At 39.3% G+C, this 17,788-nt stretch overlaps 1 protein-coding gene across 2 annotated transcripts; it reads left to right on the top strand.

The window, feature by feature from the left end:
- The first annotated feature begins 1,016 nt into the window (after positions 1-1,016).
- Positions 1,017-16,343, top strand: anxa11a (annexin A11a). 2 transcript variants are annotated; one of them, XM_076286205.1, is made up of 16 exons: positions 1,017-1,080; positions 1,203-1,362; positions 2,451-2,678; positions 3,950-4,026; positions 4,577-4,804; positions 5,069-5,156; positions 5,414-5,508; positions 5,833-5,946; positions 7,059-7,149; positions 7,248-7,327; positions 8,230-8,286; positions 8,441-8,534; positions 9,325-9,420; positions 11,287-11,345; positions 11,450-11,572; positions 14,859-16,343. In XM_076286205.1, the coding sequence occupies exons 3-16, from the start codon at positions 2,459-2,461 to the stop codon at positions 14,916-14,918; spliced, it is 1,482 nt and encodes a 493-aa protein (XP_076142320.1). In that variant the 5' UTR covers positions 1,017-1,080; positions 1,203-1,362; positions 2,451-2,458; the 3' UTR covers positions 14,919-16,343. The 2 variants fall into 2 exon arrangements, with proteins under 2 accessions (XP_076142320.1, XP_076142319.1); XM_076286204.1 differs by having other exon boundaries at positions 1,018-1,080; positions 4,478-4,804.
- Positions 16,344-17,788: the final 1,445 nt, after the last annotated feature.

Below are 17,788 nucleotides of genomic sequence, written 5' to 3'. Positions count from 1 at the left end.
AAATGGTTAACAGAGATGATGGCAAATATAATCGTTCCTGCCTCAAAACCCAGATTGCTGCTAAAAAGGTGCAGTCTACAATCATTGTGGAGACATAAAGAGGCTTAGTGGGTATTATATGAACCATTTTGAGAGCTGTGGTGGTGGTAAATAAAGATGTTTCCAGTGATTGTTTAAAAAGGGTATGAACAATTTTGAACACACAATTTTTAATAAAAATGTTAAAAGATAAAAACACTTTTTTTTTTATTCCATGCTTTACCACATTGTCTTGCAACCTTTTGGCATGTGCAAGTGTCATTTTAATTAAGAACAAACATATTGGTCAAGAGAAAATCAATATTTCCCAGGGGTATGAATATTTTTGTTCTTAACTATATCTTAAAGTCTAAAAAGTGAACATCTGAATGAACTGCTTGTCAAATTAAAAGATAACTAGGCTATCGTAAAAAAGTTGCATTATTTGCATGATTTAATGTAATCAGGTAATCCCCAACAATGTAACTGTAATATGATTACACAATTTTTTTTATTGTAATCTGGGCTGATTATAGTTACTTGATTTTTGTAATCTGATTACGTAATCCAGATTACATGTAATCCGTTACTACCCAACCCTGCTGTTATGCTAGTTAACAGTTGCATCTTGCTGCCTGCTATGTCACTTAACAGTATCTAATGTACAGTCTATGGACGAATACAATTTACCTGATGTGTTTAATCCTCTGACTCGGCAAGGAAAGCATGCTAGTGTGGCTGTGAATGAGCTAACGTCACTAGCGCGACTGATGGGTTTGTAGTCGTTGGAATTACGATCTTTCACAATGTTGTAATTCAATAGTTACGAAACAAACTGCAAATGTCTTTACATGAAAAATTGTCTTTAAAATGGACAAACATCATATGGGTAATTCAAGGCACAAGTCAACCGGGACCAGACTGGCGTTCAATTTTTTTTGAAAGATAGGTCCCATGGAGGCAAACGGAAGGGGCGGGACTTCGGCTCTCTATGTGCCTGAAATAGCTCATGGTACACAAATCCCATACGATACATGCAATCTTAGGGCGTGAAATGCGTTGGTAAGTGTAGCATAATGCATGTTTTCATGCTTACTCATCCCGTCGTTTGTCATATTTTCCCATGTGACGTAGCTGAGTGACTTTGTCAATCACATGTTTTTCTTTTCTTTTGCTTCTTCTAGGCCTATCCAAGGGCGCTATTTATGCAATGTAGGGCTATTCATTTCTGGGTGTTGCAGTTGAACGGAAAGTTTGAGTCCCACCCACCTTTGGCTAAATACACATTCTGTCGTCTTCTTCCTGAAGAGTTCGTTTCAGGAAGACACGCAGCAGCAACAGCAAGTAAGTAGGCTAATAAATTTACCCTTTTCAACCATTTCTGTTGCACGAGTATTGTACCCATTAGAGTAGGTTACTTTTATGTAGTGTTACTATGTAGGCTAGGGTAAATGTCAAACTTTTGGACCACTCTAAATTTAATTTAGCCTACCGTCGTGAGCTGGCCCTGCGCTCCTCCTCCTTCAGTTAAAATGGATTGTGTTGTGATTCGTTAGCCTAGCTCGTCGGTGCTGTAATGTAAACGGTAAACTACTGTAGCCTTAGTAAACCTCGGACATCTCGACACGACTTCAGATTACATGCATTTAATAATACATGTAGACGAGTTTTAGCGTAGCCTAGTGACAGTAGTAAGCGAACACTAGCCCACGTGACGCCCCCTTTTATGTTGCCCCTGTGCAGTAGTAGCCCTATAGGCCAAAAAGTCTTTCCGGAGAAGAACATTTTGACACATTTCCATCTTTGACTCAGGGTCTAAAGTATTTGTCTTAATTAAAGACGACATTAAAACTATCTTACCATGCAATCCTATAAGATTAATCCATATGTTGAGGTTCGTTATTGCTGTTATGACAGACAGAAAGACGTTCAATATGCAATAGTGTATGCTCCACCCTTGTGTAAATGCTGTAACTGAGAGATAAGACACAGTGGAGGACACAGTGGCCCTTCTATGACCAATGCAGGAAGAGACTGGATCAATACATTGCGCCATAGGTGTGTCCAATAAGAATAGTGCCTTCACTTCTTTATTCCATTGGTCACAAATTCCATTGCTCATACCTCTCTATTCCATTGGTCACTAATATTGAACACTGTTTTATATGGAAGCAGATAATGGGGATGTTAAATGCCAGACACTGTTCAGTACATGAGACAAAAATACTAAGCACATTGAATGACCTCTGTGTATGAAATGTGCTAAATGAATAAACTTGACTTGACTAGTGGAAATCAGCAATTAAAGTCACACTGCATACTCTAACAGGTTTGATTTGGCACTAGCTTGCATTATTGTGATGTTTCTATATTGTCTGGTATTACACCTGCCTTTTCTCTTTGAATTGAAACACCACAATTCTACCTTGCAGGGTAAAAAATGAGTTACCCAGGATATCCTCCTCAGCCTGGTTACCCTCAAGCGGGTGGATACCCACCCCAGGCTGGGGGTTATCCTCCTCAGCCAGGTGCCTACCCCCCTCAAGCGGGAGGGTATCCACCTCAGCCTGGCGCCTACCCCCCTCAAGCGGGAGGGTATCCACCCCAGCCTGGCGCCTACCCTCCACAGCCTGGCGCATATCCCTCCATGCCTCCATCAGGTGAGACCTCTACCAGCAGTGTGCAAGGAGTCCATGAGCAGCAGATGTTAAAGGTGCGATTTGTAGGATTGTTACCGAACGTTCTGTAGGCCAAAATCAAAACACTGGTGAACGTTCTCAAGACTACCAGACCCGAGCCTCTTCTGGGTTGCCAGATGTAATGAAGACTTAGCTAACGTTAGTTGACCTGCAGCTGCTTTAACGTTTCTCCAACCATGACCCAGCTACACGTTACGGAAACAGTGTTAAACAAAACATACCTCTCTAACCAACGTAACATATTTAGCTGAAGTTAGTGATGCAGATGAAGTTTAGCCTAGGCTACCTGTTGTGGAGAAATAGCCTATGTCCAGCTCTGCGTCAGACTTGATATTCTTCGTTTGACGAAGACGTCACCATCTCAGGAAGCTCCTCCGATGTCCACTTAATTTGTTTCTTGTTTTAATTTTGGAAATTTGCCTGCCTCTTGTAGGCGTTCATGACTACAACTGACAGCTGTTGACAGTTGGCCTTTGCTAATTTGGCAACCCAAATAGGAGGACGCGCTAGCCCATTATTAATACGCTATTCTAGAATGAATCGTTCAAAACATAAACGAAAATTCCAAGAGATTCCACCCCGTAACTCATTTTTTTTCATGGGTTTTACGGGTTAGAGTAATGTTGTCAAATAAGCCATTACTTCAATTTATCGTGTTTCCTTACTCTCTGACAACATATGGTGATCATTTTTGGAATGGTTACAGTTTATTTTCCATTATTTCCTACATACTGGACCTTTAATGTAACTGAGGTACCTTTGGGCCACATTCCTTGGAGCCACATGCACAGCCTAAGAGCCCAAAAGTGTTGACTGGTATTTTATTGACCAACAGGTTCTAAATAAGACATTGAGGAGCAGACATTGCTCCAGGTCATCCCACAAACAATTTCCCACTACCTGAATAGCCTTACTTTTCGAAAGTGTTTCCCTACTTCTTGCCAAGGATCATATGGAACGTATTAAGTTAAACTGTGTGTCATCAAAACAGACACTGTTGGGAGGCAACCGTGTACCATCCACTCCCTAGCTGCTTTGTTTATTCAGTGCAGTAAACCAGCTAATCTTGCTCGTGGCTATAATGTAATTGACTATTCTTTACTAGCTCTGTTTAAATTTGCCTGCAAGTAACATTTATAACATTTCCTATCAGCTTTTACTTTACAGCACCAACTGTTAGTCTGTAGGTAGTGCTAACCAACAGTCCTTTTTGCTTTACTTTGTCCTTTTAGGAGGGTGGGGTGTTCCCTCTATTGGGCTTGACAGTGTGTCAAACCCTGGATTTAATGCTCCCGGCATGCCAGGAATGGTAAGTTTAAAATAGTCCTCCCCAGTTATCGCAGTGATCCCCTTCCCATGTTCATCGTAGCTAATCGGCCTCAGGAGTAATTGTTTCATCATGTACCATGTGCATGAAACAGACAATTGCAGGAAATTGCATCAAATCCCTCCTCTTTTCTTTGGCTCACTCAAAGTCAAATTAACTGTATGTGAAGCAAAGCTGTTATCTTCTGTGACACTTGATGCAGATGCTGCAGACTTCAATGGCTTTTAATTAGCCAGAGCAATAATTTTGTCAAAAGGTCTTGTCAGCCCATTTCCTTTCCCATCCCTGTCAGTTTGTCCATCTCAGCGCCTAGTAACATCTGTAACCTGTCCTGTGCTTTTCATTCTGTAATCTGTACAGATCTGTTCTCTGCTTGCCCTCCTCCTTTCCAACCCTGTGCTCTTTGTATGTGCATGCAAATTTCATCACACAGGCCAACCAGATCTCACCTGCCGGTGGGTATCCTAACCCACAGCCTGGGGGCTTTGGTGCCCCTCCCCCTAACCAACAGCCCTATGGCCTGTACCCCCAGCCAGGACAAGGTATGCCTCAAGGCCCTGGGATGGGCTACCCAGGTGGACCACCAGCAGGCCAGCCAATGCCAGGTTATCCTGGTGTACCAGGCATGAACCCATCCATGCCCGGATACCCCAAAGCACCATCGCCAAACCCGTCCATGCCAGCCTACCCCCAAGTGCCTTCACCTAATCCCTCCATGCCAGGCTATGGAGGAGGCGCTCCTGCCGCTCCTGCCATCCATGTAAGCACCTGAATTAGAGACCATAATATATTTATTCAGAAGTTTAAGCGCTTTAGAGTTTAAGGCATACAGTCATTTGCAGGTATCAAAGAAATGTCCTGCTTTGTATGTTGCTGTTTGATATGCTTTGAAGATGATGTAGATGCTAAGCAAATGTGTTCCAGAGTAATTTCTATTAAAAGCCAAGATCACTACTGGTCAAATGCAAAGATATTTTTGAGTGCTACTGAGTGCTATTCAAGATTTTTTTTTTTTAATCTTTAGAGAGGATTCAGGGGGACCATCCAGGACTTTCCAGGAGCTGATCCTTTGAAAGATGTGGAGGTTCTAAGAAAAGCCATGAAAGGTTTTGGTGAGTAAGAGTCTTGTCCCAAAGTCAAGATCAAGTATGCAAGAATGTTACTACAGTTAATCAAGTTCAGTCTGTCATTATGTATGCAAACTGTTGTTGTAGCACAATATTGTTTACTTATCCTGTTTTTAATTTTCATGTGATGTGTGTTAGAATTACAAACCTATCTCTGCGTACATTTTGTCAAACTTCACAAAGAGGGAGAATCAAGAAATTATTATAAGCTATTTTAATTGTTATTACATTGATTTTAACAGGGACCGATGAGGCCGCCATTATTAATCTACTTGGCAGTCGCTCAAACAGGCAGCGCGTTCCTCTCCTGGTAACATTCAAGACTGCCTATGGAAAGGTGATACTCTCAGTATAATTGACAATAGCCAACATTATAGATTTATACCTCATTATATTATTCATACCTCATATACCTCAAAAAGCAGTGTGTCTTATTTGTGCCAATGTAGATGTAGACTCAGTCTAAAACAGGAATCAAAGTTAATTGTTGGAATCATGTCAACATTAATTGAAGTCTTACAGTTAAACAACAGGTGGGGGTTACTTTCAGTTTGACTGGAACGACATCTGAGCCCCTCACCTCCTATTTTGGTCATGAGCCCAGAATAGCCTCAAAGGAGCCCAGCTGATAACTCCAACTTGTTCATCTTCCCAATTTCAGGATCTGATTAAAGACCTGAAGTCTGAGCTCTCGGGGAACTTTGAGAGGCTTGTGCTGGCCATGTTGAAGACTCCTGCCCAGTTTGATGCGTCCGAACTTCATGAAGCCATTAAGGTCAGAGGGGTCCACTGAAGCACAAGTTGCACTCCTGAAGAATCTGTTGACCTCTCAAAGCATTTATTGAAGTCCTTAGCAACATGAAAACATTATATTGCAGTCACCATGAACATATTTCAGTATGAGTGCAGTTGATCTTCTATTATGCAGCAAACATTGTGTGAAAGAGAGTTTGCAGACCTTACTGTGAAAAAAAGCCACAGCTAACAGTCACAATATTTCTTGTTGGGACTGCAAGACTGTGGTCTCACACTATATGAAAGTGAAGGTGTTTTGGCAATTGCTAGAGTTGATCTAGTTATTTCTTGTTTACTGTCTGTAGAGCTGAAGCTACATATTATTTGTACGCATAGGGTAATGAAAGGCAATAATCGCAATCAATGTTCATCAGCAGCATTTCACAATACACAGAATGTTTACTGTTAGATGTTTGCAGTTAGTTAGTCAGGCCACTTTTCTCATGGTTGTCTTTAGATTTTAGATATTTTGAAATATACATACATATTGCATGGCTCTGCAAAACTAGCTTACCAACTTGAAAATGTAAACTCATTTGTGCCTGGGTATCGTGGGGATAACATGCCATGGTTAAACCATATGGAGATGTTTATACAAAGCATGTTTACCTTATTTTAAAACAATCAATTATTAAGGTTCTAATGGATTCCCTAGGCATATTATGAGTCAAGATGTGAATACAAGCACTGGAAAGGAGCCACTGCCTATTCATGTTCTGCTCTTATACTCATGTTATACACTTCATTGGGTTTGTTGAGCTGTAAAGCTGGGGAAAATACAAACAATGCAAACTACAGCTCTTTATTTAAATTAGTTATTCCTGTAGGTAATTTGTTATGGAAATAAGCTCATTTTCATCTGTACTCAAAGCAAAGACATATATCAAAAGACTTTCAGGATGAATGTTGGTTATATATGGTTTTGTGGTTTGGAGCATTTTCTAGCACAACAAACTGACAGTTGTGGTGTCAAAAAAAAAGGGGGGGGGGTCATTATCAATGTTTAAGTGTCCCTGTTTTTGTTTAGTTATCTGAGTAAGGAATTGATGATTAAAACACAAATATCTTGATAAGTGTTGGTTTTCTGTGCAGGGAGCTGGAACTGATGAGGCCTGCCTTATCGAGATTCTGTCCTCTCGATCCAACGCAGAGATTCGAGAAATCAATCAGGTCTACAAAACAGGTATGGTTTAGAAATGTGTAACTCCCATAACACCACAAGATCCCCATGCAAATCTTCATATATATTCATATGCTAACTAAGATATTAATTTATTTCAGAGTACAAGAAGAAACTGGAGGATGCCATCACTGGCGATACCTCAGGTCATTTCCGTAGACTCCTGGTGTCTCTTGCTCAGGTATACATTACACTCATTAACACTGGCATGTTTATTTGAAACAAAATGAAGTATGATCCAATGAAAGAATGCAATGTGTGAGTGGCTTTGATGGTGCTTATTCATTTTTTCTATCTTAACTGCAGCCTTGCAATGTTAGCCGAGCTGACGTTTTGCCATGAGATATAAGCCTTTTGAAATTTCCTACCAATGCAATCTGTAAAGTATGAGGAGAGGTGGTATAGGAAAACGAAATTTACAATAAGAAAATCAGCTTAATTTCAAGAAACTGCAGTTGGATCCTTTTTGTTCAAGTTATTTGGAAATATTTATAGAATTCTTCACTTTAAGTTACAAAGGCTCTCTTTCAATGGCAAGAAATATTGCGTAAGAAATACTCTTCTACCTGTGGTGTAAGAGCTTTCGTTTTCTTTACAACATCCAAATGTCCAATCCTCAACTGTTAAATTGATTCTGATCAGTCCCCAACTGGGACATGCGTAATTCAAACAAGTTCCTGTTTTTTTTAGGTTACCAGGCCACGGTTAATGCAGTGGTCATAAGTGTAGATGGGGTGGCACTGTCAGGTTTGGTTAACCTACCTCCAGCTGTCAGATGGAGCACAAAACACATATGATCAAAGTATTTAATCGTTTATTAATAGTAGGGCTTAATTTCTTATTCATTCTGACATCTCCATCAAAACAGGGTAACTGTAAACGCATTTACATCCTGGGTTTCAGTATTGTGATGATATCTCATCAATAACCTGCACCAAGAGATACTGCTTTTACCTCAGGACAGATTCAGATAAAACATATGGTCTGAAAAGAAAAACATCAGGAGATAAAGAAAAGGAAAGAACACATTGTTTGGGGAAAAGGAATAGAGTGCCAATTACAAGGGCTTGTTTATGTTCAAAGGGCAACCGTGATGAAAGCGAAAATGTGGACATATCTCTGGCTAAGCAAGATGCACAGGTGAGGTCTAATTTATTTCTCATCGTAAGGTACTGGAATTGACAATTTGTATTGTTATAGTCCAAGAACACATTAGTTGCGGTCATTACACAATACATATTCCTTTATTTGTATTTCTGTTGGTCCCAAGCAATGGCAATGTCTTGTCTTGTAGAGTCTCTATGCTGCTGGAGAAAACAAGCTGGGCACAGATGAATCCAAATTCAACGCCATTCTGTGTGCTCGGAGCAAACCTCACCTCAGAGCAGGTACTGTGAAACACGGGTGCACAAAATCTCTTCAGTAAGGGAGATATTCAGCATAGCCATAGAATCTCTTCAGTAAGGGAGATATTCAGCATAGCCATAGAATCTCTTCAATAAGGGAGATATTCAGCATAGCCATAGTTGTCGGTGTGTTCTTCCTCTTTAGCATGAGCAACTTCCGCTTTAGGAAGTCTTCAGCTCCCATTACTGTTTATCAGATTTTCCCCCCAGCAATTTGTCGACGCTGTCCTAGACTAGTCCTGTCCTAGCATGCTTGTATCCACACTTTGCTGATACAGCCAGTTAGAGCGCCGAGTTTAGAAATTGTGAATTATGTAAAGATTTTGTGTGTGAGTACTTAAACACAATGTATAAACACTGGGTTGGGGAGACTTGGTAGGTGTGCTTTATTTCCCCCCACAGTTGGTGGCTATTTTTTTTTTTTTTTTTTTTTTTTTTTTTTTTTTTTATCACAGATTATAGTAAACTATTAAATGTTTAACTAGTAAGTTTAGTTAATGTGAAAGTATTTTTTTCAATTAGCCTCTTGTCTCTCTGTTGTAATTTAAGTACATGTTTTATGTGATTTGAATTCTCATCCTAGCTCAGCTTTAGATCTGATTACAGTGTAAGTCAACAAACAACTGTTTGAGCCTACCTTCAACCACTGAACAGTCATATTAACGGAGAAATGAGTGACTCTCTCTCTCTCTCTCTCTCTCTCTCTCTCTCTCTCTCTCTCTCTCTCTCTCTCTCTCTCTCTCTCTCTCTCCCTCTCTGTGTTTGTGTACAGTATTTCATGAGTACCAGCAGATGTGTGGCAGGGACATTGAGAAGAGCATCGGCAGAGAGATGTCTGGTGACCTTGAGAGTGGCATGGTGGCTGTTGGTAAGGGCACTCTGAACATCCAGCTGTACAGCACATCTAGCTGTGCATGTCCAGTGCTCATGCACACACAAAGACACATAAACACAGCAAAAATATATAACTGTAGCCAAACAATATGTTAAAGGACTCAATGAGAATGAACATAAATGTTTTGCAATGCTGTGTGCTTGAGGAAGCACATTAATGATTATCTTAAGATCTTTTGTTAACAAAAAAATATTACAATGTACAAGGAATTATTTTGTTGTTTTTACAGTACCCATCAATAATTACTATTCCTTGTTTTTCCTGCTGTGCCACACTTTGCTGGCTCTGTGCAGGGTAAACGGCTTTGCTTTTATACATCTAGTGGGGCATTTCACAAAGGAGACGGATCATGTATCATATATACATCATGTCTGCTGCATATATAAAATGGCCTACTTTAATACTACTTAATAGTAGTGTGATGTGTTTAAGGTATCAAATAAGAGTTAGTTGGGTGTAAGGCAAACCCTTTAGGCATGTGAGAAGAAAATTGATGGCAGCAAGAGAACAGATAAGTTGCTCTCAGACCTACAGTACACATGTATACAGTTCAATGCACTACAAGCCTCTGACACTTAAACACCTATTCAGGCTAGTTCCCCTTGTTCAATGGCCCACGAGATTTTGTTTTCTAGTCAATACACTTGGACCTCACTCAAGAAACCAGTTGTATGATGAAACTTTTTAGATTATCTATTTGGCTGAACTATGTACACCTAAATTTCCATTATGTCAGTGATCTGAAATTACATAATTAGTAGCTGTTAAGAATGCTGTCTTACCTCTTGAGTAAAAATGTAATTTCAGCTTAGTGATGCCATTAAACGTGTAATTTCATAATCTATTAGGGAGGGTTTTAAAGAAGAATCTTCTTGCTCGAGGTCCACCTGTTGTAATCCAGTTTGTCTGTTGTTTTTTGTGCATGGCGTTCTTTTTAATTTGCGGTGTTTATTCATTTATTGTCTATTATTATTGTTTATACTAATACACTGCAAAAAATGAAATCTAACCAAGTGTTATTAATCTTATAATAATATCAAAAAATCTATTTTGTATTGTTTTTAGTATGAAAAGACTTACCAAGTGCTCTCTCGAAAGATCATTTTGACCTAATTTAAGAAGACTTTGACTTATTTTAAGGAGTCTTATCAAGACAAATTTACTTAACGCACTGGCAGACAAATTTGCTTGTTTTTAGGACAAATTTGCTTAACGCACTGGCAGAAAAATTTGCTTGTTTTCAGGATGAGATGTCTTAATTTAAGAGAGGTTTGACTTATTTTAAGTCAAATGATTTCACGAGAAAGAACTAGGTAAGTCTCTTTTATACTGAAAACAAAACAAACTAGTTATTTTTATCTTGATATAAGACTAATAATCTTGGTTAGATTTTATTAGATAAGCAGTTTTTTGCAGTGTATCTACAAATGATTCCAAACAATAACTACTCAATGTCTTCAACTCTTTGAAGACTTTTTAATTATTAAATGGACACAATATTTCATGAGATTGGCATTTCAGACACACCCCAAAGTCCCTTCCCCCGCTCATGCACTAATTGGACTGGATGATTGACAGACAGATCATTGTCCTGAATGTACTGGCAGGCAATTGCGGTGTACTAATTGGTTTGCTAATTATGTACTGTAGTAAGAAATTCTGGCCTTAAAGGTGTGTACTCAGCCCAGTTACAGTGAAGTCTAGTGGTGTTGCATGCTGAGAGCATATACTGTATCAATGGCTTTCCACTGAATTGCATTGACTCCTACTACCCATGGGCCATGGCCTTTTCGGGAGATGAGAAGTACATGCCAGATTCATTCTGTTTTCCCTTTTTAGTTAAGTGCATCAAGAACACAACTGGTTACTTTGCTGAGAGGCTGCACAAGGCTATGAAGGTAAGGGAGAGCACTCCCACTTGTGCCTGTGTATGATCTTTAAATGTGCGTGTCTTTAAAGCCTTGCACTCTACTGTAATACATAACTACTGTAATGTACGCAGGGCGCTGGAACCAAAGACCGGACTCTGATTCGTGTCATGGTGACCCGCTCCGAGGTGGACATGCAGGATATCCGACAGGAGTATGTGAGGAATTATGGGAAGTCTCTCTACAACGCCATCAGTGTGAGTCATCTTCTCCTCAGACCTCACCAGTTTCCCATTGCTGACATTTCTCTTTTTATCCCTACTGATTATTATATAGTATACTGCCCAGTGTTGAAGGGCCCTATCTTAAACTCGGCACATCGTATCTTGTTCCCAGCTTACACCAAACACAGTGATCCTTATTCCGCTAAGCGCCGAGTTGACAAGCTGTCAAATGAACATTGCGCCCCTACAGGCATGCCAATGAAAATAATAGGTGTGGTCAGGCGCATGATCAAAAATTGCTATTTCAGCGCTACTAAAAATGATAATGCCACTTATCAAGAAAAACCTGCTAATAATCAGTCAAATATTATTGGGGTAAGTGTTGCTTTTTTTCAGGTTGTTTCGATTGTAACCCCTTGTCAGTCAATAGTGAAAGTAGGTAACTGTGTAGAACTGTTTTGTTGTTGACTATGAGACCACAGTGAAGTTAGTTTCACTTTGCCTATGAGTTCAAATAGGTGAGTGCAGATGCATGTAGGCCACACTCTGCTAGTCACAAACAGGTTTTTAGTAGGGCTGTCAAACAATTAAAAGATCAACTAATTAAGCTCATATTTTGATATGAATTGATCTAGATTAATCACGATTAAAAAGTATTTTTTCTCCCTAAAGACTAAAGCTTAAATTACAAAAGTAATGAGTAACCACAAAGGTAAAAGTAAAACACTTTCATATTATTAATAAATACTACTCATTTGATGCTGTTTAACTCATTTGTAAATGATGCACTGTCACTTTAAACCCATTGGTCCCTATTTTGCATGGCGTGAAACTCGTTTTCCACCCGGTGCAAAGTTTATTTTATTATTTTGCACGTCTATTTTTTAAACAATGCGCCCAGGGGTGTGGTAATTGCTATCGTACACCACATAAAACGCATTACGCCACTGACCAAGAGGAACCTGGTCAGAAGTCTATGGCGAGTTGTTTATATGTTATTTTAAGAGCGCATTGTCCAGTCATATTGGTGGGTGCACAACGCACCATCCTTCTATCCTCCATGAACGCGCACCAGCGCACATCCATGCAAAACATTAGAAACTACACGATTAGGCTACAATGGGAAACATAATTAGAATAAAGATATTACGAAATTCATCTCACAATGCATTTGCAAATTGGTAATGAAAGGCAAAGACAACTCTTAATATTCTTGTCCATTTTCCAAATCAGAGTGAGTGCAGCCTATGTCAGTGCCCTGGCTCTCACAGTTTAACTGGTCAGTAGTGGGAACCAAATAAATCTCCTCTAACCTCTGTTAACCTCCCTGCTGTTGCATACATAGTTTCGCGTGCAAGCAGATTCCCTATGCACTCATTCGTCGCCATAATACCAAATAATACACTGTTTGATTTTGCGTACTTTATTCTTAAAGGGAATGGCAGATGTCACTGCCATTGTTTTAATGGATGTTACGCCCAAAACACACACATGATTAATTAAGAAACAAAAGAACAACCCTTTTGAACTATGCACCAGTGCAGAGACGATTTTCGGTTGTTAAAGTAGCAAGCAAGAATACAGACACACCGTTTATACAACGTTCATGCACATCAGATTTCAGAGACTATGCTACAATGACTACAAAGGTTTTCAGGAGCTTTGTAGTTTGGCACCCCCAAGCGGTCAGGAACATTTCTTAAACTGTGCATGACTGACATTGTGGGCCCTATCATGACAGTCTAAAGATTGACAGGCTTGGTAGGTATTATATGAGCCATTTTGAGAGCTGTGAATGCAAATAAAGATGTTTCCAGTGATTGTTAAAAAAGGGTATGAATAATTTTGGACACACCAATTTTCATAAAAATGTTTAAAAAAAGACAAAAAAACTTATTTTTTTGATTCCATGCTTCTACCACATTGTCTTAAAACCTTTTGGCATGTGGCAGTGTCATTTTCAGTCAGAACAAACATATTGGTCAAGAGAAAATCAACTTTAAATCAGTATTTGCCAGGGGTATGAATCATTTTGTTCTTAACTGTAAATACACATACACGCCAGGCACCGGCTAGAACAAGGTAGCGATGGAGTTTCTCAGACATTCGTCATGACAGAGCCAGCGAAAAAGAAGCAAAAACCTAGTTGATTTATCTTTAAACCAATGAGAATAACATCTGTCATTCCCTTTAACAGCACGCAGCGCAACTTCAAACAGTGCATCGGTATTTTGATAGTAAGCGGCGCATTTGAAGGAATCTGCTTGCATGCGAGACCATATGGAACAGTTATTCCACCAAACCATGCTTTACTAAAACCTAGCAGAGTATAGTCCACACGCATTTGCACTCGTCTATTTTTTGAACTCATTGGCAAAGTGAAACTAACTTCACCATGGTCTCATAGTCAACGACATGCGTCTTCAGCTGTGCTTCATATTTGCCTCTCGCCTCGCCTAATCACTTTTATCCGTCATGATGATGGTGTGCCAGGTCGGAAGATAGGACCCTTTGAGTGATTACGCCTTTTAATAAAAGTTAATGTTAATATTTGTGCGTTTTGCAGTTGGTCAGCACTCTATACTAGTAGGCCAAGCTGAATAAACGTATTCTCTGTGAGTGCTATTTGTTACAATTAAAGTCAGCCATATAATTACATTAAAGTTGTATGCAATAGTATATGTAAACTAGCCTGGAAAATCCAGACCCTGATAATCTAGAAAGATTAAGGGGTCTGGCCACGAACAATGTAATGGCCCAACTCGAGGGGCGGCACCAAGCATGCATTTGAAAATCTCACTGCACGCAATTGGATAACACTAGACCAATGTTTACGCTGAATGATTCCGGACTTCAACGCAATTGGATAACACTACGATCAATTATTTACTGACCTCCAACGTTACAGCGCTGTCATCATCAGTTTAGCTCGCCTCTGGCCCGCCTATATCAGATACACCGATTTGATTGGTTCCACGGGATGCAAGGGGTAAAAGTAATGTGCATCGTTGCTCATTGGCAGAGAGCAATTCCATTGTGCTCTCGTGAGAACTCTGGATTTCCATGGTACATGTAAGCCATATTTTGCCTTCAAACTATGTACCTAGATGGCTAGACCGAAGTGTTCATGTTTGGCATCTTGTGCATACTGTTGTACCACCACAACAGTATGTGTTAAGAAATCATGTACCACATAAAAAAGGCCAGCATTTTAGCAATCCTTGCAGACTTTCTAGAGTGGAGTCATTGATTGTGTAGCTGGAGGAACTGAACATTTAAAAATATTTGACATGTTTTTTTTTGATGGTTTACATGACAGGGTGACACTTCAGGAGACTACAAGAAACTTTTGTTGAAGCTGTGTGGAGGGAGTGACTAGGTGAATGGGCAGGCTTTGATAACCGACAGAAGATATGACCACATTTAATTGCTTCAAACATACATTAGTACCATTGTATTGCATGTTGCTTTCTGCTACTTGGAAGCATCTTTCAGCACAAAATATTTACACATCTCTTACTATTTTTATAAACCTTGTTTTTTCATATTGTTTTCATTTGCCATTTAATACAAATTTGTTTTGAGATGTTGAGACTCAAAGTCTGAGCATTTCAGTTACAGTACACATACATATACGTATATATTTATTTTTATATATGGTGACTAGAGCCTTCCCACATGCTATACAACAATCAAGCACTTCACTGGTACACAATCCTTTTAAAGGTGTATAGTGCTACTGATTATAAAATGTTCTTTTCCATGTATTGTGCCAATTTAAGTGCCAATCTAGTTAATTTGTTTTATGTTTATCTGACTGTGATATAGTTTAACCATTTATCATATTTACCTGTGTTTATAGTTCACACCATCAGCCATTGTTTTGAACATGTATTCCTAATATGACATCTCATGAAAAAACACACATCTTTAAAAATTGCCACATAATTTTGTTGGGTGGCTGTGAACAGTCGAATTTTGTTCTCCAAATAGGAACTAGATGAAATATTCAGTAAATTTGTAACACACATATCGCAACAGCATGATCGACCAGCGTACCAGCGTCGAGCTATACATGGCATGTATGACACCACTCCGTTGTGAGTTGAGTGCCCAGTGAAATATCGTCAGATCATACTTAAATCTAAAAGAAGAATGAAGAAAAGGAATGTGCTCCCATGAATCGCCCACCCCCATGTATGAATCTCATAGCTGCAAAGACCTTTTGCTAAATCAATGTATAAACCTCAGTTAATGAGTGGAACATTTCGGTAGAACCAGAAGAAAGAAAGCAGCCCAAACAGCTTTGGTTATTCCAAGCAGCAGCCTGTTAGTAAGCTCTTAAGGAACATACGTCTCTTTACTGTAAACGAGACGCTCACCTTTTGAAGTGTTGCCCTCATGGTGACCTCAAAGCATCGCTCCTGTGAGCTGAGGATGAGTCACCTGGCCCCTCTCATCCCACCATCACTCCCCCCCCCACTCACCCACTCACCCGCTCTTGTTGCTGGAACTGCTGTATTACACACAGTAATTAGAGAGGATGCTCTGCTTGACAGGGAATACAACACGTTGACACTGTGGGCTACCTATACGAGCCCAAGCCATCTATATCTATGTTTCACTGTTTTCATTCTGCCATATCTTTTTCGCTTTGGGAATGCATTCTTATTTGTGTGTAGCATGTTTTGTTTAATTACCAGTAGAGGGCAGTGATGGCATAACTTTAGTGATGTTCAAGCTGTATGCCAAATGCAAGAGAAAGAAATGAATGAAGTTATAATAAAAAATATTTCAAACTCAATGGTATTTATCGTGATTTTTGAACCCAAAGCAAAGCCATTTGGTATGGTTAATGAGTCCATAGAATTTTCTTGAACTCTAATATTTCATCATATCAGAGCATATGTATCATCAGTTCCCTGCCTGGTCAGATGTCTTGAAATAGTAATTACATATCATTTCCCGTCTTAAAACAGTTGAACTGAAATATAGCCACATTTTCACACATTTTGCCTCCATTCTACAACAGTAGAAAATGAAGAGTATAAGAGACAGTTTTCCTGTCTCACAGAGTTTAACAGAAAAAAACTGAACAAAAGCTGTATTCCTGGAACAATAATCTTAAATCCATGCAGCTAGTGAAATATTAAACATCTGTTCGTCAGCAATAATCCTCCCTTTTTTACAGCTTGATCTTATATGTTCTGATCAGGATTTGTCTGTCCAATGGGTGGCTCATGTTCCCATCTTGTTGGAGGCATACATTGATTTAACCTGCAGATTGTCTTTTTAAAAAGACAAAAAGGATGGTCCTCAAAATAGACACAAAGGGAAAATCTTTATTGCACCTCTGAGAAAAATAGTCAGTCCCCAGAAAACGGAAACAAATGTGTGCCTGTGTGTTTGTAGATTATTTCTGTAACTGCATTTCAGGACATACTATAATGTTAATACACATGATTAGGTCAACTGTATTTGTAGTTTTAGAATCCCATATAGCCCACATGGCTCCTGCAATGTACCATAGTCACTGCATGGTTGGTATGTGTATGTCTTGACTGTATGTGATCAGTAACCTTTGAGATGCACATATACCACTGCAATGTATGAGCCCTTGACCCTCCCAAAGGTATATTACATATCTGCCTGGTGGACTAAGCTTTTCTGATCACCTCATGGTGGCAAACTGGTGAATCACTTAACATCTCTGCAAACTTAATTTTGTCAAATACCAACATAGCAATCAGAATGAGATGCTCTTCTAGCAATCATTTCTGCATGAATAATGATGCAGCTTTGGGATTATTTTTAGACCTCTAAACTGACTGTTCTCTTGCTGGCTCTTTGCAACATCTGTTGGGTAGCTCACAATAGCTTTTTGTAGTCTTCCTAATCCATTCTCATCCACATTAAATGTAAAACCACATCTACCTTGGCATCCATGGGAATGAACCCCCGCATTTCTGCTTGGTATGAAAACCATGTCAAATCAGCTTGAGCATATGTCTTGTGTAATGACATGGATTAAACCAATGCGGGTCTTGGTCTGGAAACTTTAGCTGGTGATTGGATAGTGAATTGAAGTGATCTGTGGCCCCAACAGATGAACAGAACAGAGCATAACTTCATACTTAATGTAGCAAAATACAGAAAATAAACTACAGAAATGATGTTACACTGCATTGATTAATGATTTAATTAGCTGCAGGCCTACCACCTTCTTTGGAAGTTACATGCTTACTGTCT

The sequence above is a fragment of the Alosa pseudoharengus genome, unplaced genomic scaffold, assembly GCF_046254945.1.
Source record: "Alosa pseudoharengus isolate Yale_2024_CS ecotype anadromous, Long Island Sound unplaced genomic scaffold, YU_APseudo_1.1 YU_APseudo_1.1_scf_15, whole genome shotgun sequence".
In the NCBI taxonomy this organism is placed as follows: Eukaryota; Metazoa; Chordata; class Actinopteri; order Clupeiformes; family Clupeidae; genus Alosa; species Alosa pseudoharengus.
The sequence above is the reverse complement of the archived record's forward strand: the minus strand, read 5'-3'. Positions and strand labels throughout refer to the sequence as shown.

Excerpts from the sequence above, each read along its gene's own strand:
- anxa11a (XM_076286204.1), top strand. The coding sequence starts at position 2,459 with ATGAGTTACCCAGGATATCCTCCTCAGCCTGGTTACCCTCAAGCGGGT. Across the intron at positions 2,679-3,949 it reads TCCCTCCATGCCTCCATCAG|GAGGGTGGGGTGTTCCCTCT; the intron begins GTGAGACCTCTA and ends TTGTCCTTTTAG. Across the intron at positions 11,573-14,858 it reads CTCTCTACAACGCCATCAGT|GGTGACACTTCAGGAGACTA; the intron begins GTGAGTCATCTT and ends TTTACATGACAG.